At 42.1% G+C, this 27,000-nt stretch overlaps 2 protein-coding genes across 10 annotated transcripts in view; both read right to left on the reverse strand.

Moving 5' to 3' along the window:
• Nucleotides 1-918: 918 nt before the first annotated feature.
• On the reverse strand, nucleotides 919-12,909 carry spon2a (spondin 2a, extracellular matrix protein). Its single transcript, XM_054596990.1, has 6 exons — nucleotides 12,782-12,909; nucleotides 8,767-8,995; nucleotides 6,581-6,801; nucleotides 2,702-2,893; nucleotides 2,172-2,343; nucleotides 919-1,905 (listed from the first exon to the last, which is right to left on the reverse strand). The coding sequence occupies exons 2-6, from the start codon at nucleotides 8,993-8,995 to the stop codon at nucleotides 1,718-1,720; spliced, it is 1,002 nt and encodes a 333-aa protein (XP_054452965.1). The 5' UTR covers nucleotides 12,782-12,909; the 3' UTR covers nucleotides 919-1,717.
• Nucleotides 12,910-22,326: 9,417 nt separating this feature from the next.
• Nucleotides 22,327-27,000, reverse strand: part of ctbp1 (C-terminal binding protein 1) — a 15,840-nt gene continuing 11,166 nt past the window's right edge. For all 9 annotated transcript variants that reach the window (XM_054596976.1, XM_054596977.1, XM_054596980.1 and 6 more), the window contains 8 exons: nucleotides 26,194-26,348; nucleotides 25,778-25,922; nucleotides 25,453-25,659; nucleotides 24,976-25,190; nucleotides 23,991-24,121; nucleotides 23,771-23,898; nucleotides 22,699-22,816; nucleotides 22,327-22,559 (listed from right to left, as the gene is read on the reverse strand). In XM_054596976.1, coding sequence (XP_054452951.1) covers nucleotides 22,382-22,559; nucleotides 22,699-22,816; nucleotides 23,771-23,898; nucleotides 23,991-24,121; nucleotides 24,976-25,190; nucleotides 25,453-25,659; nucleotides 25,778-25,922; nucleotides 26,194-26,348 — 1,277 coding nt within the window. In that variant the 3' untranslated portion in view covers nucleotides 22,327-22,381. The remainder of the gene's footprint in view (nucleotides 22,560-22,698; nucleotides 22,817-23,770; nucleotides 23,899-23,990; nucleotides 24,122-24,975; nucleotides 25,191-25,452; nucleotides 25,660-25,777; nucleotides 25,923-26,193; nucleotides 26,349-27,000) is intronic.

Genomic DNA, 27,000 nt, shown 5'->3' on the forward strand with positions numbered 1-27,000 from the left:
CTCAATTGGGGTGAAGTTTGAGTTCTGGGAGTAATTTCACATATTGACCTCCTGAAAAGAGCAGACATTATTTTTCTTTTTTTATTATTATTTATCTGGTGAGTAGTTTTCTCTGGAATACCTATGTTGAATACACTTATTGTAAGTCGCTTTGGATAAAAGCTAAATGACTGTAATGCAATGTAATGTTATTTATACTGCACCTTTACTGCTTCTTTTGCACTTCTGGTTAGATGCTAAAACTGCATTTCGTTGTCCTAGTACTTGTACTATTGTGCAATGACAATAAAGTTGAATCCAAGAATCTAATCTTATATTCATTTTTATTATAAATTGTAGTGGCACAGTAGTGGTAGTAGCATTGCTGTTGTTGATTGTGACCACTAGAAGGTGCCACACCTCCACAAACTTCAATGCAGTGCAGTGGTGAATCCGATCACTATATCAAGTGATGTTCTGCCAGAGTGAATTCTTATCATCCCTACCAGTAGATAGTCTTAATAGAAAGAAACACCAGGACCACGAAGCGTTAACGTATCAAGATAGTGTGATACCGTGGAATACATGTCATTTTCATCTATAAACATCTAGAACTGTGACTTCTATTTTGGTGAATACGAGGCATCATTTTCATCAGCCTTTTCAAACTGTGATATTTATGGTTGTGTATTTTTACATTTAGGCTGTGAGTTCTTTAGACACAAATAAAGAAGTGTCAATACTGGTCAAATCATGCTCTGTCATACAAAAATAAATTGACTCCATAATGTATTTCTGGAACCCTGCAAATCAAGAATCTTCTTTGGTCTCACAAAGGATTTAAATAAAACTTTTACATGATAACATTTTCTAACTGTAAAGTCATATAGGTAAACAAAGTAACACAAAAGTTTTCTATTTGAAAACACACCTCCTGATTTATTCATGACTGTTACAAGATAAGATACATCATACAGTATATACAAAATCTACACATCAAAATATCAAAAGAGATTATAACAATACAAATATTTATCTTTCTTTTTATAAAAACCTTTCTAGAAAAGCATCTTATTATAAAATAGGCCAGCTTCTTTAGGCTAGCTCAAAGCCTCAAGTCAGTTATTATGTGTTTCTTGTGAAATGTGATATTTATAAATCGGGGTGTGAGGTTATTTTGAAAGAGCTGTACGTGCCAAGCATGTATAGGTTCCCTATGTAAACGAATCCTTCTGTGCCTGTAAAAGTATGCACTATGTGCACGGACTCTGTTGTGATTCTGGTGCGCCACTATCAGTGTACAGATTGAATGCATATGTTGTTGATGATGAATAAACCATAGGAAGTCTCAAACGGGTCTTTTAGGGGACACATTTCTCATTTATCGTCCCCACATTTTCTCTATTCTGCATCCACGACAATTGTTAAAAATCACATTTTATCTGAACACATTCAAAGTGTTATCTCAAACATTAATTTACTGCCAAAAGTTCTGCTACACTCAGACTTCAATACCCCTTTATTGCCATTAAAATACATCCAGAGGAGCGTACACTCCAATACTAACTGGCTGCACAGGGAAGGCAGCAGGTCTTTCATTTCCACATTTTGACTGTGACTAACACGAGAATCCTTTGCATTATCAAGGAGCTGCTCAAGATGCAGCAACGTTCCTCAGTTCAGCAGTGAGTCCCAGTGTTGACTACTGGCCGTGTCATCGCTTGTGCACCCTGTGGGGTTACTGGAGTCTCATACAGCTGTGTGATACGCATTCAGTCTGTTCCTCCAGCTCAGGACAGGGGACGCCAGCATTCGCCGGCCGCAAGAGGATGTAACGTGTGCGGTGGCGGACACCACCTCTGGAGCAGGGACCGAGACACAAACCCCAGGATGACCAGAGAGACACTTCACAGTCCAATGGTGTCGCTGAATCGAGAAGAAATAGATGTGAGAAAAATACAGTACATGTGAGTAAAGAGAGAAAGGAAAAGTGTGAAGAACAAATCTTTGCAGAAATAAGGGCTGCTTATATATTAGCACGTGCTTATTTAAGTGAGATTATAACTATATAACTTCAAAACTTGCATCTAATACAAATCAATGAAATAACATTTGTGTTTGCTTTCTGTCTTTGCTCCCCCATTCATTGAAATGTTTATGTACCAAGAATGTAGAGAGTCCTGTGGACTTACGTGAGAAGCGCTGGGGACTGATAGAGTTTGGCAGGATATGATTGGACATTAGGATTTGACGGTCAGAGGATCTGCTCTGTTGAGTGATCCTTATGCTGGCAATAGGGGGAAGATCCGTTAAACGTGGATAGTAGAAGGAGTTGGCTGGATGGTTCGGCATCTGAGATGTGATCTGAACAAGTTGGCAAAGTACAGTCAGACGTAATTCATCAGGAGAGCCGGCAGGTTCTCAACCAATGTTCAAATACGCAATAGCCTATTTTAAACACATGCTGTGAAAGGATAGCTGGTCCGTTATGTAAGAGGGGCCATTTTCACTCAAATCACTTCAGGTCGGGCATGTGGGCCTCCAAGTAATCATTTGTGCAGACAGCTAAGAATGACGACCCATTCCCACACTGCTGACCTATTTAAAGTATAAGAAGAGGACCATGCAAATTGCTTCGCCTCACCATGGAGTAAATGACAAAATTAAGTCAATGTATTAAACGGTGATGTTTTTTGTACTTGTGGACATTAGGAGACCTCACCTTTGTGATGTTTTCTTGGGGGCTTGTGGGGAAGTTAGGTGAAGAGAAAGTGAATCCACTGTCTGTCCCTGCATCATAAGGCTGGAGGTCAATGGTCACTTCCTGCTTCCAATTGCTGCCCTCGCAGAGGTTTATGCTGTCCACACCCACAAACCAGTCGGGGCTGGGGATCACCTTCACCATCAGGGACAACTGTCGGTCAGAGAGAGAGAGAGAAGGCAGTTAGATCAAGCTCTACTGTCCAAGAGGAACATTCAGTTTACAGTTAAGACAGACAGTAGATAAGTAGTAGCAATAAAGAAGCAGAATTAAATGAAAGAAATACACAGGCCAAACACCCGCAGAAGTAAAAGCAACATGTTTTTACTGCTTACTCTCCAATGTTTGAATGTTTAAATGCTAAACTACGATGGTGAACTTGGTCATCACAATACCTACTAAAAATCAAGATGTTAGCATCGCTATTGTGAGCAGTTTAGCATATTGACATTAGCATTTAGCTCAATGCACCATTGCCAAAGTGCAGCCTCACAGTGCTACTAATTACCAGTTGTTCTGGTTACCAGCTGGTATTTTTTTCATCTTGTGAGTCAGTGTGTGTCATCATGGCAAATGGAGGTCCTGGAGACACCCACTGTAGAAAGAACTTCCAAAAAAAAGTTCTTTGCCAGGTGTTTACATTTCTGTCTCTCTGTGGACAGATTTTGTAGCCACGACAGCGTCACAACAGTGCAAAAGGAGTCAGAAATCTTTACAGGTGTGTAGTTGGAATCAAAGTGAGGGCTTAGTTTGAAGATGGGTGTGGTCCAAGTGAGGGTGCCCGAAGAAGGGGATAGGAGTAGGGAGGGGGCCTCCACTTAACGCCCTTCGCCCAATTTGGCTTCACCGCTGGTGTGATCCCATCACCAGACGGTCTCTTGTCACTTTCTTTCTTTCTTTTTCTTTCTTCATAGAACCAGGAGCAATAAACTCTGATGCATATATACTCTGCATATATATACAGCTATGTATATATATGTATATATATATATATATTTATATCTTTCCCCAAGACTTTTTCATATGTGCTGCTATGTAAATATTTTTTTGCACTGGTGAGCTGATTTGGTTTTCCTGTCTTTATTTGCTTTGTCAAATTGTAACTGCAAAATGAACTTCAAAGGAAATTATGTGATACACTTAATTCATAAGAAGACAAGCAAATAATCAAAGCACAGCTGTGATTATTATTCTGGCTCCATTCAAAAGTCCAACTTTAGCACTCTGGATAAGTAGAAAAGTAGGAAAAAAATCATAATAGTAAAAAAACATCAATCAACTGGTCTTTATGTAATTTGATTACTTCACCGCAGTATAATGTGTTATGCTGCCCCTGTCTGTTGATATATGTTGTTTGTAGAATGTATTAAGTTAAAGGAAGTTAGTAACATACACACACACACACACACTGATGAGGTCAGGATTTATCAAATTTGTAACTTATAAATGAAAGGACTGGAGACTGTGTGTGTGTGCACTGCGCATACAGGCACCCACTCAGTTTCCTGTGCAGGGTTAGACTGTGTCTCCTCTGTGATGGATGTTTCCTGAGAGCTAGTGACCTCATACAGGAAGTGGCCTAGGGGTCAGCACACGCTGAGGTGGCAGCAGCCCAGAAAACAGCACATTTTTAAAAAACGCCTCCTCACTTGCGGCTCGGGGTAGGATGGGTGGGCCTGGAAAGCTTTGGATAGCTTGGAAAGGGTGAACTGGAGTCAAGCAGGGAGCACTGGATAAAAGAGTGGTGGAACAAACATCAAACCAATTCACCAGGCGAAAAAGACCACTCGGGACAGGAGGCAGGCAGGTGGTGTCAGCATGACACATCGGATCTGTTTTTTTGCTTGTGACGCACGGCAGAAGAAACCAAATCAGAAGCAGCTCTGTTGCTTTTTAGAATCATCCACTCCTTCCTCCCTTCCTTCCTTCCTTTCTTCCCCCCTGTGCTTACATCCCTCCTGTCCTTTCAAACAGCGGTTTTTCCAAGAAGTCCCGTCCTGCTATATCCATTGGGCCACTCAGCAAGGATGTCTACCGAGGGGTATCCCACGTCAGTGGCTTGATCAGTCGATGCTGGTTTCAATATACAGGCCAGGAAGTATCTCTAGAGCAAAGACAGTTACTCAAAGCTGAGTGATCCCATGATCCCTCTCACTTTTCTTCCTCACAGCTAATCTTCTGCAGAGTCTCTGAGAGAAGGAGTTGACCTTAAAAAAAATGCAATTCAGTCACGCTGGCACTTTAATTCTCAGTTGTTTTTGTCCCATTTTCTGTGGTGCCAATGATACAGATACTTTAAGAGTAATGGCAGTTGGATCCTGAATGGTACTTATTTGCCAGGATCTCTCTGTTTTGAATTACTCATTTAACAGCTATGGCAGGGGGCTCATGAATATGGAGATAGGAATCATATGTGTTAGGGATTTTTGGGGAATTGCGTATGAATGTTTTGGTTTATGGGAAAGACAAAAAGCATTCGATTTATATAACAGTGTGTGAGAGAGAGAGAGAGAGAGAGAGAGAGAGAGAGAAACAGACGGACAGAAAAGCAGAATAGCAGATGAAGCTGTTAACACGTTCACATCATTCAGTCTGTCATTGTCACGTTCAAAACACACACACAATACTCGGAACCTGCTTATTTTTGCACTCTAATCTAAAAACAGATTTAAAAGGATCCAAAAACATCATGTACCAAGATGAAACGCTGTCCATGACAAGTACTTACCAAAGATGCCCTCCGATGGGGTTATTTAGGATTTTTAAGGGCCCCCGGTAAAGGCAGTGGAATAACCAATAAACAAATGTAGGTCACCAGACTTTCAGGCAGGGACACACCTATTTCTCAAAACTCCAGTGAATGTCTGCCTTTCCTCTGAACCTCTGCACCTCTTTACCCCTTGTTCATCGGGTACATATCCTTCATACATAAAGGACTTCTTCATTTCTATAGTATGACAAATTTTTCCATCGTGCCATACCGCATGCCTTCCTCAAATCCTTTGCCTTTGTTTAAGCCCTAGTACCAAATTTAGGGAGTCTGACCATGACCTTTGCCCCCAAATTCACTCGCTATTTCTCAGCAGTGGTACCCGTAGTCCAGCGATGATAAACTTTGTATCGTAGCTAGACGTTGAGCCTGCAACCTAGCAGTCCACATTTATCAGCAATTTTATCAACCTTAAATATTAGATAATATGACACTTCCGATCCCAGGAAGAGGCTGTGCATAGCCAAGAGATAGTCCAACACACAACTCGACATTATGTAATTTTACTTCAACAAGCAAGATATAACATGGTAATTAGTGATCTTTAGAGGTGCTGGTTGGCAGATTCTGTTGCTGTCTTACAGAGCCATACCAGCTGTTTTCCGTTTCCAGTCTTAATGCCAAGCTAAGCTAACCGGCTGCTAGCAGTAGCTTCATATATCTGCACAGACACTAGATTGGTATTGATATTTTCATCTAAATCTCGGTATAAAAGTGAATAAACATGTTCCCTAAATTGTCAAGCTATTCTTTTTGCAAAATTCATCCCAGGTCCGTCATCCTGAGCTCAGAGAGTTCAGTGAGACAGGCAGCAGACAGAGTGCAGACCGCGAAGGATGGATATTGGTGTTTGTGGCTGCAGGGCTTCAGCACTTGGGCTAAACATAGTCTGATTGGATAGTGGAAAGAAGTCTGTTTGGTGAGAGCGGATGGACGACGTCATGGGGAGGCCCAGGTCACCACATGACTGAGTAAGCTTAGAGAGACACTTTGTGTGACTTACTGTGTCTGAGCATGTGTGTGCTTTTTTGAATGAGTATTGCTTCTAATTAAGTTTTATTTTTGCCTACCAGGGAGCCCCGGGGCTGCATGTGCAACTCCGTGGAGCTGTGCCCGATGCCATTTGGGATACCGGCCGTTCGGTACATGGCGCCGACCGCCCGTCTCTTCCTGGCCTCCTTGGCCGCCTTCATCAGCTCCACCGTCACGCCGACTTCAGCAAAGCTCCGCACCCCTGCGCTAGCTGGAGCACCATCCTCCCACAGCCGAAAATGGCGATTGTGGCTGACCGCTGAAGGGAGAACGAGGAGAAGACAGGAGTAAGATGCTTATTCACTGGAATGCATATCAATGTCAATGAAGTACCATAGAGACTCATCCAGACGGTGAGATCATTTCCAAGGTGGAGCCTGTATGTATTTCTACTGCTGCCTCCTACATCCTGCAATTAAACAGACAATTTTGAAGGAATTGCCAGCATGCATGTATTTGGCATTATTGCGCGGTTAAAGTTACATCTTTCCTCCTTTATATTACTGATAAAACGACAACACAGACTGGAGCTGCCAAGGGATAGGTCAGGACCTCGGAGTTAACCTTTATTGATACTTTTTCATAACCTTCGGGCCAACAGAGCCATTTGCATCACATTTTCATATTTAGTTCTGGTTATCTTTTAAACCTGTTGAGAATCAAGAGACTGATTTAGGTTAAACTGTTTGCACCGCAGGTTCTGGAGCGCCATATTGAAACCCACAGTCACTTGCCTTGGCCAGTGGTTTTAAGGGCAGAGTACGGTTAGCCAGAAACACGCTGACAAATGCACTGATGGATCTGCCTTACCTCACTTTTCAGAGCTGCGTACAGGCACACATACACAACCATGCGTTCATACTTAAACGCTCTTGACACACTGCACCGAGCCACACACACAACCTGCCCAGCACACTTCACACACTATCTTGTTTCTCCCCAAACTGCCATTACTTACGCACTTAATTGCATTTCCATCCTAACAAATTTCCCACAAGTACCAGGACCTTGAAACTTGATAACACGTCACGTTTAAGCCCCACCAAGAAGTTAAAGCCCACTTCCCGTTCTACCTAAATTGCTGGCGTTTATTTATTTTTTTGGCCATGACAAACTCCATTCCCTCTTCACTCTGGCAGTGTCCTTGAACCCTCGCCCTCAGGACTCCACAGTTAAGCAACACACAACCATTGCAGGCCCCCAAACCTCTTGACAGGTTATGCTTTTCTTTGTGCTGTGACAAACTCCATTCCCAACGATCTTTTTGTCCCTTACCAGCAGAGTCAGCCCATTGAGGCCCCTTTGTTTTTCTTCTCATTTTGTTCCCATGCCTTGAGGGGAGGGGACGCACATTAAAAGCCATTATGGGGGTTAAGAATCTCCAGTGCCTGTCTCTATACAGAGTAAGTAGCACATCATCCGCTGGCAGGGCAGCAGGGCACCATTGGGAGAACGGGAAACCAGACAAAGCCACGGCCTCCGCAGACAGTGATGCCCGAGAGCAGTCCAACACTCACACACACACACACACACACTAACACACATACAAGCACACAAATGTACAAACATCTGCCAGCCATCCCCATGCGATATGGCTTGGGAATAAAAAGGCAGAATAGAGGGGCCTAAATTGCCTTTTCTTTTCCTCCTCCTGGCTCTGAGGTCGGCGGTCTGACCCCACCACACCCAACTATCATCACCCACCTTCACCAGCACCAAAACCACTACTCCGGCGTTTACCGCCAACACTGTGGTGAATCAGCAGAAATGTGGGAAGGAGTGTAGGCTTGTGTTGAATAAATAGAGAAATATAAAGATATGGCGGGACAGAAGTTGAAGAAAAACCCATCTGGTAGCGTTTAGAATGTCTTTCTTATTGCTCTCTGCTTCTTGCTGCTTTGCTCATTAACATCACTCACCCCCTTGTATGTGTCTGTGTGCATACGTGGATGCTGACAATGAGGAACCTAACCTCTGACACATGATGGGGAGCCAAACATCTGCCTATTGTTGAAGCGAAGTGTCCCTTCATCTCAACATCTCTGTCCCAGGTTTGTGTCCTCTTCAACACAAAACCAATTCATGGTTAAACTTCGACCAAGGGAGGTGAAGTCTGAAATAATGGTCAAAATTCAATGGATTGCCAGGTGTTGGAGGTAAAACTTTCCATAAGAAATAACAGATTTTAATAACCGAATTCTTTGTCCCTGGCTGTCTTTCTCACCTATGAGCTTGGACCACTGTGCAGGGGGCCGGAACAGTGGATACTGTTTGGGGAATGCCTGTGGGCTCCAGTGACCTGTAAAGACCAGTATGTAGGAAGCAGGACCCTTGGCTGTGCAGTCTGTCCCATTGAGTGGTCGCAAAGGCCCAGCAAAAGTGAGACAAAGTTTCAGAAGTACGACGAGTAGCTGCTGCAGCCAACCGCAGGTCAGGTGCTCTGATGACATCATCTGAAAGAAATGGAGAAATTAGAAATGGTTGCAAAAGAGTTTTCTTTAATACCATTAAACATGTGGGATATTCTATAATGAAAAGCTGCTGAAGAGATCTGTCAGAAGCACTTTGGCATGTAACCATTATCTATCAGCAAGCAAACGAAAGGATCTTAACATGAATATTTAGGAAACCAAACCCAGACAATCATGGAAAATCTGTATGGGGGAAATTCCACGTCTCTGCCCTCACATCATAACACATCAATTTTATCTAAGAACAACTTCGTTGAACCTTTTGACCCTGGTGGCTATGAGTTAAAATAAAGCTCCAAATCCCCTTGGCTGGGTCGAGTGTGTGTTGGTCCACAGCCAATCAATGGCTACACGGCAAAATAGTTAATGTAACATCTGCCATAGCATTGCTGATGTTTTATTCTAGGAACAGGCATGACATATCCTAGGAAAGATGCTAACTCTGTCTGCTCTGCTGCTCTACTGACTTCACCGACTGACCATCCACTGACCACCGGCTGCTGAGTCAGACTCACTCTATTAAGGGAGGCCGAGAAGGGAGGAGGGCCCGTGCATCATAATAGCTCAAAACATATCTCAGCCTTTCATTTCATTGGGTAGTGCTAAAGAGTTTTTGCGTGATGACACTGCTCCAGGAGATGAGTGTAAATCGTGGCTGTGCTACTTGTCTCCTCTCTGCTCCCCTTACCTCTGAACACATTATCTCATACTCCTTTTCACCGTCTACAACCATATTCTAATCCCACCGTTCCTCTCTCGCAAATAAAACAGACAAGCTTTTCTATTGTGTCTAAGAGTCTTTCACTGCAACAAATGCTCCATCTTAATTTATTCCAGACTTGAGTATTTAAGCCTGCATTCAAAATGTCACACAAATGAGCTGTAAAATATCCATGGAAACAACCACAAGTAATTTGACCATGGGGTGACACAGTTTTATTGTTTCTATAAAAATAATTTCACATGAATAAAGACGTGAGATATGTGAATAATGTGTCTACAAACTTTGCAGGTCTGAGGGTACACATTCATGAATGTACTTTTTAAATCCTTGGGCGAAAATGCACTTAAAAAGTGATGTTTTTTCACCATCTTCCCATTTGATTGGCAAATGTATTAACTCTAAGATGACCGTTTATGACTAGACAGATACATTTATCTGGGTTTGTGTGTCACAGAAAGGGAGAATGTCTTGTGGCTGCAGTCTTGTGTGGCGTTTATAACGGTTACTACACTATAACTAAACCCTCAAGCAGCTGCAGAATGCAGACAGTTAAATTTGGGCACACAATCACACACATAAGGTACGCACATAACACTCATGTCCAGCTGCACATTGTCCCTGAAGTCTATTTCCAGAGGTCAGATAATATTACTCTGCCAATATAGCTGCAAAACTCTGACACTTTTCTGACTGCAACCTTATATGTAACTGAGTGTTTTATCAATTCCCTGTCTCCCTTAAATGTATATTAACCACTGCACAGTTTTAACAGCCAGCAATAAAAATACCTTGAGTGTAGAGAAACACAGAGCTCAGCTTTGATCTCACTGCTCAGTCATCGGATCATCTCACTGGCTTCAACTTTGCTGCTTTGCAGGAGGCAGCTCAAGCTCCAGATTGAAATGCTTAATAACGCAACAAAAAAGTTCAAAAAAGTAACTCTTTTTCTTCTGGTCTTTTTTTTATTTTGTATCCAGCTTTGTGTGCTTGGGTTAATGGAAGTTCACCTCATGGAGCTGGAGGTTTTTCACATCACGATGTGATCTTAACTGCCACTGTCCTGTCTGCTTCGTTCACTTTGTTTTAAGACAGAAAATGGGGGTCCTGTTACTGGCTGTTGCAAAGTTAACCTCGTTTAAACACACATTCCAGACAAAGAGGATAAGTGTTTTAAATTCTCAATTCATAGCTCAAAATGATTGGTTTCTGATATACTGTAGGTGCAGCCTGTTAATGGCTCCCATGTGATTTCGGGCCATAACAACAATTAACCAGATGAACCTGTTCTACACAGATAGTTAAGTTCAGTAAACCCTTGGATCTCCCCTCTGAACTTGTCACATTGATCACTATAACACACTAAAGAGACATTTCTTGGATTCCCAGACTGACACACCGAACCTAATCAGCTCACACAGACCTTCTACCGGCTGGTGTCTGCTGGCGCTCCTGGAAACACATACAGAAATAATAAAAGTTTGTATGGCATTTATTGATGCATACAGTGGCACTCACTTATTTTCAGTGGACATACTGTTTACATTCTCACAAACACGTCTGCACTCACACCACACAGAGCTGCTCTCATCAGTCAACATAGACAGACACACGCAGCAGTTTTTTTTAGGCATAAGACACAATAAAACGAGGGGATGTGGCGCGAAGCCAAGTGTGGCGGCTGCCGCCCCATGGGCACCTTCCCTGTGTAATTACAGCAGACTCATGCAGAGATAATACACACATTTGTCTCAGGTCATATACACAGGCATGCAGGTACGCACGCACAAGCACAGATTTGTGCACACAGCGTATGTTCATTTTTTAACAAGGGGATGGCGGGGAGGTAATTTGCTCAAATTTTCCTCAAAAATCTTTTGTTGGGGAAGTGGTGGATTTTGTGGATTTTTGGCTGAGAAATTAAATGCATCACTCTGTTTTTAATGAGCCTTTAACACAGCCTTGTGGGCCTATAATGTTCATCTTCATGCATACATAGACAGATAGACACACACAGCAGTGCGTGCATCACAGCAGGAGGTCAGACACTGAACTTTTCCCAGTGCAGGAGGAGGGAAAATCCTGACTGTGTCGACAGCAGTTCAGACAGAGAGAAAGTAAGGAGGGCTTGCAGATTTTGGTTTGCCTGAATTCCTTAACTTTATCCACAATTTCAGCAGAAACACCAGTGTGGATGGACAAAGCAGTTATATACCTATATAATGTATAGAAATTGCAACTGCAAATGTGCAAATACATGCATATATCAATAAAGTGAAGTGTGAATTCGACCGGCAATAGATTTGTTTTCAGGGTTACAATAAGCCCCCCCAAAAAAGGATGCAATTTCAACAAAAATGCATTACAAAAAACATGGAATACAATAAATGGTGAAAATACATTTATCTCTTTTGAGGTTAAAATTTGTGGGACTTGCACTTTACTTGCTTATTTCCATATACTTTATACTTTTATACTTTTTACAGACAACACTGACGGCTTTAATTACTGGTTACTATACAGAATGAGATTCTACACTATATTTCTGAAACATGATGCATCGTTAACTACTCATATGTATATAAGAAGTTATAATTGTCTCCTCCTTAAACTACTTAAAATGTTGCTGAAATGTTAAAGCATCAGTCTTAATAATCGCATAACATAATTCACTATATTAACAGTATATTAACAGTATACCAACACACGGGTTTTGCACTCTGCATAAATACTAACTTTTACTTTTGATATGTTATGTATATTTTGCAAAGAAATAGTTACATAACACACTTGAAAAAATGGTATACTTTTACATTTTGAATCCATAATTTCTATTTTTGATGGATTACTTTTGCATTGTGATATTACTTAAATAAGGAATCTGAACATTTCATCCACCTCTGCATGCTATTACAAAAAAAAGCCATCTTCCGCAGATAAAGACACAAGCGTACGGGATCTTCTATGTCTAAAAAAGCATTCACACTTGCATGTGTGCTCTCGGACTCCTGTGTGAAGAATGAATGGAGGCTTAGTGTGTGTCCTACCTGTGTTGGGTCAGTCAGTCATTGACGGAGAGACAGACGCTGCAGCAGAATCACACTGTCGGGATCTCAGAGAGGATACAGCTCTTCTCACTTCTATTCTTCCTCTCCACTGTAAGCTGCTGTCTGCTGCAGCCTTATCAGCCTTTATCCCTCTATCCTCTGTCTTTCTCTCCTTTCTCTCCTCCTCCCTTCTCTCTCTCATTGTATCTCCTCATATTACCTCTCTTTTTCCTCGCTGCCTCTCGCTTTCTCCTCCCCCTCCTCTTTTCTCCCCCTACCTCTCCTTGTATGGAAAGGCAGTTAAAAGCCTCACTCCTCTCCTCCACTGTCCCCCTCTTCTCTCCCTCTATCTTTCGCCCTTCTTTCTCTCTCTAGTATTTGAGTGGCTGTGTAAACTCAGCAACCTCATTGCTGACAAGGTAATCAACACCACATTGGCCTCTCTTAACATTCACCACTCAGCATTGTGTATTGTCTTACCCCATGTTCTTTTGAGCACGCTGTCAGAGTTGTGGGGTGTTGGTTGCTGAATAATGGCAGTAAAGTAAAGAGAAATGAGGAATTGGGCTTACGTACACACATGCAAACTGGATAACAGACGAGTGGAGTCTGGACCAAAGTTGATTAAACATTGCAGAGAATCAAGGGTTTTTTAATGGTTGCTGGCTTTTTCCCCTTCCAAATATGTCTGACCTGTGGGAGATCCAGCTGTGATCTCAGCCGAGGAACCCCGTTTCCCTGGGTCAGAGGGTGTGTGTGTGTCAGAGACGTGTGGTCACCAGTTCCCACAGCTGGTACACACATGGACAACCACGGAGGTTTATGTTACTGGCTGCCGCTCACTTATCACTATGTCAAGGCTCTGAGTAGAGTGTGTGTGTGAGAGAGAGCGTGTGTGTGTGTGAAGTCTATAGGAACTTTTCTTACTTATTTTTCAAGGCTATGACGCAACAAAGCAGTCTACCCAAATATTGCACAGAACAATCTACTTCGGACGGACACACACACACACACACACACACACACACACACACACACACACACACACACACACACACACACACACACACACACACACACACACACACACACACACACACACACACACACACACACACACACACACACACACACACACACACCCTGGTCACGGTTGTGATGTAATACAGCACAGCTAGCCCTAAGATCTACACTATCAACTCGACCCGGCTAACATCAGCCAGAACCAAAAGAAAGCTCTGCAATTGGACCAATGCAGACCTTTAAATCAACTCGGCCACGTCATTTTATGGCTCGCCTGTGAGCCTTCCAGAAATGAGGGGAGATGAAAGAGAAGATGACGGAGGAAGAAAAGAAGTGGGGTTAGATGTGGATAAGGTAACAATTTGGACTTTTTGTCCTGCAGTCATAAACAATCACATAAACAATCACACCAATTTTTCCACTCTATTTCTTTCCTCCCTTTTTGTCTCCAAAACAGATACTCAGTCATGTCATCTATCTGAATGTCTGTCTGTCTGGAAAGTAGGTTATTGGAAAAACCCAGACTTCCCCGCTGCTGCCCACTGATTAATGACGGTGAGCTCAGCATCCAGATTGACTCATTAATGTGAAACATCACGGACGCACTGTCAGATACACAGGTGTGTGTTTGCGTGAGCGCACACTGCATACACCAAACCGCTCAAAATCTGAACTGGCATACACAATGGACATTTAGACCCTTTCATGTCCCTGCCAACCTGTGTGGGAATTGATGATGACTTTAATTACTAGAACACATAGTTTACAGTTCACTCTCTCGCACACACCGACAGCGGCCTGCATAAGGAAACCAGATACAGCAGCAAATGGCTTCAGATTGCCTTGATGACGCAAATCTCCAAGATAGCTGAACGTTTTCTTCCTGTCAACCACGTGCTCACGTCAACGTCACTCAAGCCAAGTGAGTGAAGCAATGAGAGGAAAACCTTGAGCTAATCACAGAGCGTTGGGCCGGGGCCATACAAACTCCAGCGTCTCAGCTTCACCGCAGAAAACCCTCTAGACCCCTCAGACAGACAGACACCAGGAAAGAGTAGCATCACAAACAGATGGATCATATTGACTGTGTATTGTGTTAATGTGTAATTAAACGGCTTTGTTGAAAACGCAATATTGATTAGTCAATCAGAGCATTCTACATTCTGTTATTTCTTTATGGCAGACTGCTGCAATGGAAGCAGTTATGATCTCTGTACACAGTGCAAGGACTATTTTTGTAACAGAAGCAATACAATTATTTTATAATCAATTTCATATTTTCTTTTAATCACTATTTTGTGTCAAATTATTGATTTTTTGGCTGTGTGTCAAAAGCAGGATGATGTTCAGCGAATGGTTAATTATTGTGAGAAAAAACCCTTTCTTGGTCACCCTGTCGGGGTTAATTTTGCAATAATGACCAGCTTGCTGTACCTTATCAAATATTATGGAAGAAGGGTACATGAAAACGAATACAGATAATTTGATAACATGGTGTTAATGTATTCAATGATTTACATACTGTCAACAAAACCTTCTGACCCCTCTACTGTGTCTGGTGCACGAAGCTCAAAGCTCATTTGTATTTAAATTAAACTTTTAAATCTTAAAGGTTTAACAAACTTTCAGAGCATATCTCTGTTTCAGAGATTGACTGCACACAGCTTTTGACTGGACCAACATGGCCACCATTCATGGAGCCTGCCACTAGCTTGGCATTGGGGACTATTTTCAGCAGTTGATCGAGACACAATTGGTGAGTATTTACAGCTCCAGGACAGTATACAGTATGTATATATGTATGTAGGGATTGACTAAAAATAGTTTACAATGAACGCATTCATTATAATGAAAGAACATGTCACCCAGTTCAATGGTGTGTTCACCGATGGGTTTTTAATAGTTTGTGGACAACAGTGTAGCTCTGTAGAGGAATAAGCTATATCAGGCTTTGGACACGCAGACAGTCAATACGATCAATTCATTGTTGGTTTTTGGACTAGGTCAAAGTTTTTTAATGGGATTAGATGACAATAAGGAAATACAGAAGATAACCTGCCTTTATACTAAGACAGTAAATCAGAGTTCTGGTCAATGAAAGACGCACTGCAGTCAATCTTTTAAAAAGGAAACCGAAGCTGGTGCAGTCGGACGGTGACGCAACAAATGAATCATTCAGTAGCTGGAATAATATTTATTATTTCAAAGACAACCAAATATTTGTCCGCTCTGCTTTGGAGTTGGTGGAACGATCTTTCCAAATGAGATAGGTCATCTGTATTAGACTACTTCATCACACAGATATGTATGCATGAGCATGCATATGTACTAACTTTCACTCTCACACTCTCTCTCACTCACACACACACACACACACACACACACACACACACACACACACACACACACACACACACACACACACACACACACACACACACACACACACACACACACACACACACACACACACACACACACACACACACACACACACACACACACACACACACACACACACACACACACACACACACACACACACACACACACACACACACACACATCTGTGAAACTGCTACTCTTTCTCTCCATCAAGGCTCAAACTTATTTTACTTTGTTGATGTTCTCATCTTTGGACCTCCTGTCTGACCTTTAACCCACTTTGAGTTGTTTTCTTCTTTTTTGATGACCCACCTACCAAAACCAATGAAAGTTACCTAAGCATGACGACCCATCTTACAGAGCAGTTTACTGATGTTACTGACCCAGCAGACGTACGGGAACCAGTGCTGAAACCAGTGTGTTCCCAGACCTGATGGAATATGAGGCTTCCCACCCTCCCTCCTCCTTATCCTCCTCTTGAGCTAAACGAACAAATAAAAAAGTCTGGCTGCACAGCATGGGGGCTGACAGGAGTAATGTATGACGTTGGGAGAGGTGGATGATGCTCCTCACACTTTGTTGCACAATCTCAAGTAGGATTTGGAAAGCATTGAGTGTGTTTGAAGTGTGTGTGATTCAGGTCTGTTAAAATACTGCTTGCACCCTGGGCCTCCTTCAACAACACACACTTGAGTACACATGTTGTTATGTAATATGCCTGTCCCTCACAGAACAGCATCTGTGTGTATTTACACATATACTATTACAATACAGATCCTCAAAGATGATGGTCTGTATTGTAACAGTGTATATAAGTATATTAGTAACTTTGATAATCCCCACATACATCTATATCTATATACATACATATACACACATATATATATATATATATATATATATACATACATACTATACATACATATATATACATACATATATATATATATATATATATACACACATACATACATCTATATACATATATATATATACATACATGTGTTTATACCTATACATACATACACATATATATTTGTATATATATGTGTATATACACACGTATGTATACAAACACACGTATATACACACACGTATACACAGATGTATCTATACACGTATACACGTAATCACGTATATATATATACACGTATATACGTATATACAGACGTATACATACACGTGTATACACGTATACGTATATATATATATATATATATATATACACACACACACACACACACGTATACATACACGTATACGTGTATATATATATATACACATACATATGTAAATATATATACCGTTAAAATACAGATCAAAGTTATTGCAATACATCCTTACCATTTATTGATGATCCCTTCTCTTTTTCGATTATCAGCACCATCATAAGATCAGTTTTTTCCACTAAATGTCCAACAAACCTAATGTTATCATAATACTACTGCATACATATAAAAAAGTTGTAAAAAACCTTTTGTGGTTTCAGAAGGAGCTGTGCAAAGTCTAAAAGTATAAACATCCTCATGTGATGTCACTTGAGTCATTGTTGGTTTGGATGAAGACTATAAGTTTAGAGTTAGAAAGAAGTGAGTTTACCAGATCTCTGAAGCCTGCTCCTCATCTGTGCTCAAGGATACCACATAGCACCAACATAACATGCTCAAATCTCTGACAGAACTGTGGGCTGGGGAGTTGCATTGTGGGTAATGTAGGTGCCTGGTTTTGACCAGAAAAATGTTTTGAATAAAAAGTATCTCTGGTTCTGCTGCTTTGATTTTGACTGATGTTTTTAAACCGTCCATCATGATTCTGACTGTTACAAGAATGCAATGCTAAACTCTTTCTCTCTAAGTGCCAGTTTTAAGGCTGCAAATAATCATTGATTGTATAGTGAAACTTAAAACATAATGGAGTCAATAAACAACCAAACCAAACCATGGCGCCTTTATGCCTGAGGGTTCCAGCCTTTAGCCAGCGGGCTCCTGAAGGTGCCTCCGGTGAAAGGACTTTGGCTTTGAGTACCATCACTCCATTTTAAGAGTAGGCTCCTGGTTATGCACATGTGGTAGCAATTTTGAGGGTGATAATCCCCCACCCTCCTCCGCCCTGTGGGTCTACATAGAAGACCCTTTTCCCGTACACCCCACCTAGTCTGCCCTCTTGTGAAGCTGTGGCCTTTCAGGCACTGCATAACCCCTCGTTGCCATACAAGAGCTGACCGACTGGGGTAGTAAACACTTTTGTTTACGGGAAATCTCTGTAAACGCAGCTCTATGCCCTGAAGCTGCTGAGTTTAATCAGTGGGGCGACACATTGGCAGCTGGCATCAATTGTCACCACATTATTGACCACTATAATCAAGCACAGATCCTTTTTCAAATGAAATAAACAAAAGGCAGAGTTAATGGTTCAGTACACAACAGGATTTTATGGACCAGGGGATAAATTCTGTTACTTTGAAAGGTAACAACAAGCGCAAATGTTTAATTTTTAAGATTTTATTAAAATACGGTGTGGAGTTTACCATCGGAAGTTACCATCACAAACATGATTGTTTCTAATAAAAAAGTAAACAAAACAAAAATAAAGCTTAAGAGCCTAGTTACAGGAGATTTTTTTTTTTTTTTTTTTTTTTGCAGTCTGGTGAAAAAAAAAAAAAAAAATCAATTCACACAGAGTGAGTGGAAAAAAATGTTCACATGTTGTAAAAATACATTTCCCAATTTTAACATTACACAGTCACTTCCAAACATTCATTCATTCATTCCTTGTTAAATGGTTAGATGTCAGTGCCAAAAGAAAGCAAAACAGAAAATAATAGTTCAGACCTGTGCACAAAGGGGGAACGAGGGGAGAGCGGTTTGCTAAAAACGCAGGAGGCTGTTCTACATTCTGGGGGGCGGAAAACTTGGAACAAGGGAGGAACACGAGACAGAGGGCGACTGCTGGAGGATATGTGTGCATTTGAACCCTGAGAGAGAAAAAGTGACCAATTCTTTTTTGACAGACCACACCAGTGTCCGCTATGCCCTCCCCCACCCAGCCCCAATAGGGGTCTGGCAGCACTGTGAAAGATGCTTTAAGAGCCCCAGAGTGGTAGTGGTGTTGATGGTGGTGGTGGGGGGGGGGCATTCTCACACCCAAGAGTGAAATATCAGCTGTGGCTTTGTGAGCATACACACTGTGCTTATGTTAGCCTACGCACAAACACGGTGCCGGGCTGACTTGAACTATTCAAAGTTCGAACAGAAAAATATAACATCTTATCAATGCGCGGTCAGACATCACACTGGATGTTTGTGTTTGAGCCCAAAGACGAGGCCAAATGTGGTTCATCAGTGAAAAAGAAATGCAACGTGCTGCAGATTTAGGCCTGCCTGGGTGTGAGGAGCTTTTAGCGGAGCAGCTCTGATTGTGGCCCGTTCTTTTCAACTGGATGTGTCTCCTGACTTCATTTACTGTGGTCAACTGTATTAAGGCAGTGAGTGGTTCCATGGCGACTTTCTATAACAGATATTTTTACAGGGAGAGAATAAGTAAGGCCCAGAGGATATCAGCTGGAAAAGACAGTTGGGATAAGACAAAAAAAAAAAAAAAAAAAAAAATCACCAGTAGAGGGATCTCTTGTTTTTTTCTCCGAAATGTTTCAGTACAACATGTAGAACACAGACAGCATATCCATAAAAATGAAATCCTACAATAAAACAGAATGCTTTTCATAACAGTGCACTGCTGAACTGAAAAATATATATATAATCATCATCATCAACAGCAAAATTTAAGATTACTATTATGCTCATATTCCGAACTATGGGGGTTATTTTTAAAAATATATACTCATCACATGACAGAGGAGCCTAGCATCTCAGGACACGGACATGCTCCATGTCTCTCATAGACTCTGAGGGAAAACTGTACATCACTGGAAACTGACCACGACAAAAATGGCAACTCGGGCTGAAAACACTGAGGGGGGGGGAAAGGCCGAGGAGCAGAGGGGAAACAGCAAGATGACACAAATTATTTTAGCCAATAGTATTTCCCCTAAAAAATTACCTCACATGCACTAAAGATAGAGCAGCCTGACAATGAAGGGGGGAGTAAAACAAAACTGCATCTACTACTACTGTTCTAGAAAAAAATAATAGAAAAATAAAGAAAAACTAGCAGACCACGACGACCGCCTTTTGTTTTTTTCCTTCTTTTTTAATAGCCAGTAAGATGGAGGTCGAAACACATCAACTACAGTCTGAAGTCTAAGAATGGGAAAGCGTTGTGCTGAAATCTCCACAATGAAGAAATTAAAGAGGCAAAGAGATACGCAATGGTTTCAAAGCCTGAGTATTCAGTGACCTATAGCGAACCTAAATGGGCTTTGTCAATTCATTTCATGGGGGCAATGTTTTTTTTATTGTATCATTACTGCTACAATTTCACAACCCTTCTGGTAAAGAATAGTAAAGAAGTATCTAGAAAATCTGTACAAAAAATAAAAGGGTATGCACGGTACATTCAATATCTGTTACTGAGGTACTAGAAAGGTGTTCCCTTGACACCAGGGCAACGGCGTTAAAGAGTTACTCCTAGGGACTATTCCTTTGGAAAGACAATAGCTTGTTATCATAACAGGGTGAGGGACGATACACACCCACCCACCCCCACCCACACACAAACACACACACGCATACCACTGTCATTAACAAAGCCAACATGCAAGAACAATGTCCCCTTGCTCCAACAGGGAAATCCCCATGTCCCCTCAAGCTTAAAGGAATTGGTGGATGCATACTGGTTCGTGAGCATATGTGTAGGGCCATGACAGTGTGGGAGGAGTGGGGGGGGGTGGGTGGATGCAGGGTGGTGGTGGGATGCAGTGAGATCTTATAAAACAATAAGGCGGTAGTCGATCCCTGGTCACCCATCCCGTGTTCTGAATGGCAGTGTGTGATCATGTTCTTCATCACTACAGCTAACCTTGACTGAAATAAGCTGTGTGCAACTCTCGGCACACGACTCCGAGCAGTCAGACAGTGCCCTCTGCTGACGAGGCCTCTGGCGTGCTCTTGTTTTCCCAGCCAGAAAAATAAAAAGCTGCTGCGTTTGATTCTCTGTGGGCAACATGTGTGAAGACCTCACACAAAGCGCTCCGGCACGAGATGAAATTCATGCCCAGGCGCTCTCCGATATGACGCTATTATCTCATGACAAAACAATCCATAAGGGGCAAAGCAGGTGTAAATACAGGGTTGGCTGTCCTAAAACTAGACAGTCACAGCAGTAAAAATGGACAAAGGATGTTGGGTATCACTATCTGAAGTATGAGAAGATACAAAAACATTTCAGTCTGAGAGAGCTTCACACTGACTGCATTACAGATCCCTCTGCTGTGCCAGCGAACAACAGTGCCAAGGGGAGCTAAGGGCCAAACTGGGCTGAGGGGTAGCTAGACGCCTGGTGGGGAGGACAGGATGTACGGTTTGTGATTCTGTCTGGTTTACTTTAGTACACATTTCCCCCCCATCACAAGAAAGGTCGAGGGGGGAGATAAAAAAGAAAAGAAGAAGAGAGCAGTAACATGAGCCATTAATGTACAAAGGGGGGGGGCTTCAACCTCTCTGCCTCTGTGCCTCTACTGGTCAGTCAGAGGAGACAGCAGACTGTAAAGCCTCATGTCAGAAATGCTATATATTTTTTTTTTTTTACAAACAAACAAACAAACAAACATTAACACCTAGAACCACAACAGGGCAACTTTCCATTAAAAACAACAGCCAACTAAGGATATAAACCAATCCAATCATTGAATCCTTGAGAACACAGTTATTGCTGAGGTTGTGGGGGAGTGAAAGGGGGAGGGGGAGGGGGTGGCAGGTGAGTGGGTGAGATGGTGACAAGGATGGAGGGATGTGTGTGTGTGTGTGTGTGTGTGTGTGTGTGTGTGTGTGTGTGTGTGTGTGTGTGTGTGTGTGTGTGTGTGTGTGTGTGTGTTCTGGGGTGGGATGGGGCTAGCTGTGGATAGGTCACTCCTGGGCTGGTTTTGTGATCTGAGGAACAAGACTGTGTAGATCCACATCAGGTCAAGCTGGCGCTGCCGATGTACTGGAGGGGCGGGCTGTGTCTGATGCTGGGGGGTGGGGTGGGGTGGGGGGTTTCCAGAGGCGACGGAATGTGCTGGTGGCAGCAGGGGGGCTATTGGTCAGAGGGGATGTCTCTGTCTGCTTCGGCCTTATTAGGGGAAGGGGCGTGGGGTGGGTGGGAGACAGGGGTGATGCCGTGTGGCAGGGTTCCTGAAACGAGGCTTTCAACCCCTGCACCAGCTCCTGGGAGACCCCCTGCTGCTGCAACATTGATCAGACCTGGAGGAAATCTGAAACACAGATGAAAAAAAAAAAATGAAAAAAAAATGAAAAATCACCAAAGCTGCTTTTTGTATAAAAAACAAACCCAAATAAAATCCTTATGTGTAACCGCAGTTCATTCACATCTTCTACATCCACTCCTCTCACCTGTAAGTGGCTCCATTAAGTTCTGGATGAACAGTGGCTGCCTCCATGCTGGGCCACTGAGAGGCTGCCATCAGATACTCCTTATTAACGCAGTTCTTCAGACTGTCGGGGATTCGCCCTTTAGTGGAGGAAACAGAACGTCAGGTTCAGGGCTGTATGCAAATCTTAATTCCCAAGCCAACTCTGTTTTGCCGGTTTAGGCTGAATATTTAACTTTCCATATATTGTAGGGCTGTGCCGAATAGTCCAAATCTACATTCATAATGTTCAAATTCTTAACTGACATTTGAATACTTAGCAGCTTTTTTTGCATGTCTATTTATTCTTTTCAAACCCAGTATTTCTGCAGTTGCAGATAAAGATTAGGCTACAGTAGTAACTGTTTCTCCTATATATATATTATTATATCTATCCATCTATATATCGTTTCAAAGAGTGCAGGATTTAGTCGTCCGTCCCCCCACACACAGGCTCAGCAGTGAATAGTAATACATCAGATTCCAGTGGTGGCTGCGTTGAATTGTTTCTGATAGTGTGATCCAAACATTGCAAATCATTTCAGAACATTGTAAAGTCCAAAAGCTGAGATTTATTGAAAAAAGATAAACATAATTTACTAAAATGTTTTCATCTAAAATACTAAATACTGCGGTCAAATAACTGTTCTCTCTCCCGCTTGTTGCCCATAAAAAGGTGGGACACCCACTCTCTTGTTATATTCATAAAAGAAAGATACACACTGAAAATAATCTACAAATACTTTAATACTCATAACATTAGTGTAGTCTAAGCTTTGAGGCTTCTAACTATTCAGTATAGAACTATTATAAAGTACTTATATAGTGTAATAAAGGCCGGTAAGGTATCATCCATCATTCTTTAAAACGACCTTTATACATGCACTTCATTCTGTAAATCACCATCAATGTTGTGCACCTTTCAGCAAATCAGTGTTCTCAGAATAAAAACATTACAACTTGCAGTGGAGTTGGATTTGTGAAGTTTCTGTCTGCTGTGTCTATAATGTATCTATAGCAACAGGTTTGATCATGTTCAGGTAGAAGTGTCTTACCGGTGATGGCGCGGCGAACCTCCCTGGCTGCCTCCTCGCGAGCCTCCACGGAGGCCTGCTCACTGTACCAGGATGTGTGCGGGGTACAGATTAAATTGGGGGCATCCTTCAGAGGGCCTGTTGAAAAGCTGTAAAGAAAGGGAAAAGGTTGTTACAGGGAAGAGTGATGAGGTTGTGTATCGGACGCAGCTATTGGGTGTCACCTGAGTATCATGGTTACCTGAAAGGTTCTGTCTCATGGACGTCCAGGGCAGCCCCTCGTATCCGGCCCTCTTTCAGGGCCTGAGCCAATGCTTTCTCGTCAACCAGACCGCCTCTTGACGTGTTCACCAGAAAGGCTCCCTGGCGCATCTGTATCACAGAATTAGCAACAGTACGCTTAAACTATGGGGAGCAGGCCATGATAGACAAGGATGAAACTTGAAATCTGCAGCAAAATACAACAGACTGAAATAAATTGGCACAATGACTTTCTATTTGTATTGTACCCCGTCTATAATACAGACTGTCCTATAATATGAAAGCAACGATTGGTTAAGACCAAACATCAGTGCTCTTTATAGACAACTGAGCTCAAACATTGTCAGCCAAGTGTTTGAGTCAGGACTTTAAGCAGCATATAAAAACAGAATGTCAATTCCTGCTGGTAATGTTTGAGCTTGGTCCTTTTATTTGCAGACTATGAACCAATTGGTCTGGATGACAATATAGATGGTTAAGGGTCCTGCATATTTGAGTTGACAGGCTGCAGAACAAATTTAATCATCCGTTACGATGTTGAACAAAAAGGGCAGGATTACATTGGGATAAGGTCATTCTGCTAACAGCAATTTACTTAGCTGATGCAGGCAAGATATTTTCAGTATTTTCTCTATAAATGCTACAGCTAATTCTCACATATAGCAATAGAAAAAAATGGTGCAAAAATGTAAAAAAAAGTGAAACAATAAAACCCCCGAACAGATTGCATAAGTGATTTAAAAAATCTGTTTTTAAACAGACTGATCTAAAAACCATTGACGTACACACATTTCAGATTTTTGTTATTTGCCTGACGTTTTTTTAACTGATATGGCTATTTACAGCATTCAATCCAGTTTACAAGACATTGATTAGATGAAGCCTTCGGAAATACTTAAACATTTGAGAATGTTGGAACTTGAGACAAAATTTGCGTTTGGCATATTCAGAGTGCATCCACACACCTGTTTGATGGTGAAGTCATTAATGAGGTGGTGGTTGTGCTCGTTGAGGCTGCAGTGCAGGGATACGCAGTCAGAGTGGATAAGCAGGTCCTGCAGGGTGGCCATGCGTTGCAGGCCCAGTGAGCGCTCCACACCGTCAGGCAGGTAAGGGTCATAAAAGATCACGCCAAACCCAAAGGCCTTGGCCCGCAGAGCCACTGCTTGGCCAACACGTCCTGGAGGACGAAGAGAAATTGTACGGTTATCAAACAGCTGCTGTGGTCCCTTTGCTGGAAGGAACGTACAAATATGCCTTCTTTTCATCTGACCATCAACTGTCAAGCTTGAATTAAAGTGATCTCCCAGAGCACTTGAGAACAAAATAATCTTTGTTCAGTCAATTATTAAAAGATTATCTCTGATTTAAGGAAATCTAGAATACCTAGCTATGGTGCCTCCTGACAAATTTAGACACACATGTTCACACTCTTCACTCACCTAGACCGATAATGCCCAGCGTCTCGCCTCGGATACGAGCAGCACCACCAGCTACCTCCCTGATCTGCTCCACACTAGAGGCACGGGTTCCCTCCCTGAGGGCCTGGTGCATCCATGTGACTCGCCTGTACAGGTTGAGGATCAGACATAGCGATGTGTCGGCTGTCTCCTCCACAGAAGATGCTGGCACGTTACAGACTGCAATGCCTGGATGACAAGTTGAGAGCAGGAAAGAAACATTAATCACTCCGTGTGTTATTTTATGCAAAAGCTCATATTTGACAGGGTGTCTCGGAAAAATATGATTAAAGTTCCACCCGCTCACCTAGCTCGGCAGCTGCTTTGATGTCAACGTTGTCGAAGCCCGAGCCAATCCTGACAATAACGCGTAGGCCTTTAAACTTTTCCAAGTCATCTCTGGACAGAGTGATGGTGTGGTAGAGCAGGGCAGCGACTGCCTCATTTAGCACCTACAGAAGACAAATGCATCAGAAATCATTTTGATCACATTAAACTCCACTTAAAACTTAAATACTACACCACTTCAATAACTTGGCTAATTATTTGTCTTTAAGTGTGGTGGAGACAGTTGTGCTTACTAAAATAAAGGAGGAAGCATTTGTTTTAGTACAGCGCTGATCTTAAATACTTTCATATGACATCAGAATGAAATAAGGATTTAAGGGTTCTGGCCTCATGGATTAGGACTACAGTATGGACATGGGTGTGTGTCTTTTATACCTTCTCATGAATCTCTTGTGTGGACTGGGCATCGCAGAAGGCCACTGTGGCCACATCTTTGAGGATGGGCATTTCCACAGTGCAGTCGCGCCCGTCCAGCAGGGCAACCAGGGGCCGCGGGTGCATTGGCCCGTTCAGGATGGGGGGTCGGATACCTGAGTCCAGCAGGAAGAAAATAGTGTTAGTTGTTGCATATTAGCAAGAGGTTTAATATTCAATAACCACTGAAAATCTGGGAAAAAAATGCTTAAAAAATAAAGTTACCTAAATAACACCAAAAACAAATTAACACGTTTTCATCCAAGACTTACTACTAGGGATACAATGAGTTACATTACATTACATTACAGTCATTTAGCAGACGCTTTTATCCAAAGCGACTTACAGGAAGAGTTCTAATCATAGTTCTAATCCAATGACGGATCAGGTCCGCAGGGGGAAAAAAAGGGAACAAATTTAACTTAGAAAGCCCCGACCACGTTTTTGTGCCGCCAATACTGATAATAATTCCCTATTTAAAATCCATTTTACATTGCTGCGACAACATCTCCTTCAATCATCTCTCTCTCTCTCTCTGTGTGTGTGTGTGCGCGCGCGCGCAGCGGGTAAAATAAGTATTGAACATGTCACCATTTTTCTCAGAAATTTTCACCAGATGTCGGTAACAACCCAAGTAATCCATACATACATACAAAGAAAACCAAACAAATAAATTCAGAAATGAAGTTAACCCTTAATGAAATTTATTTAATACTTTGTACAAAAGCCTTTGTTGGTAATGACAGCTTCAAGACGCCTCCTGTATGG

This window comes from Anoplopoma fimbria, chromosome 4 (genome assembly GCF_027596085.1).
Source record: "Anoplopoma fimbria isolate UVic2021 breed Golden Eagle Sablefish chromosome 4, Afim_UVic_2022, whole genome shotgun sequence".
NCBI classification, from domain to species: Eukaryota; Metazoa; Chordata; class Actinopteri; order Perciformes; family Anoplopomatidae; genus Anoplopoma; species Anoplopoma fimbria.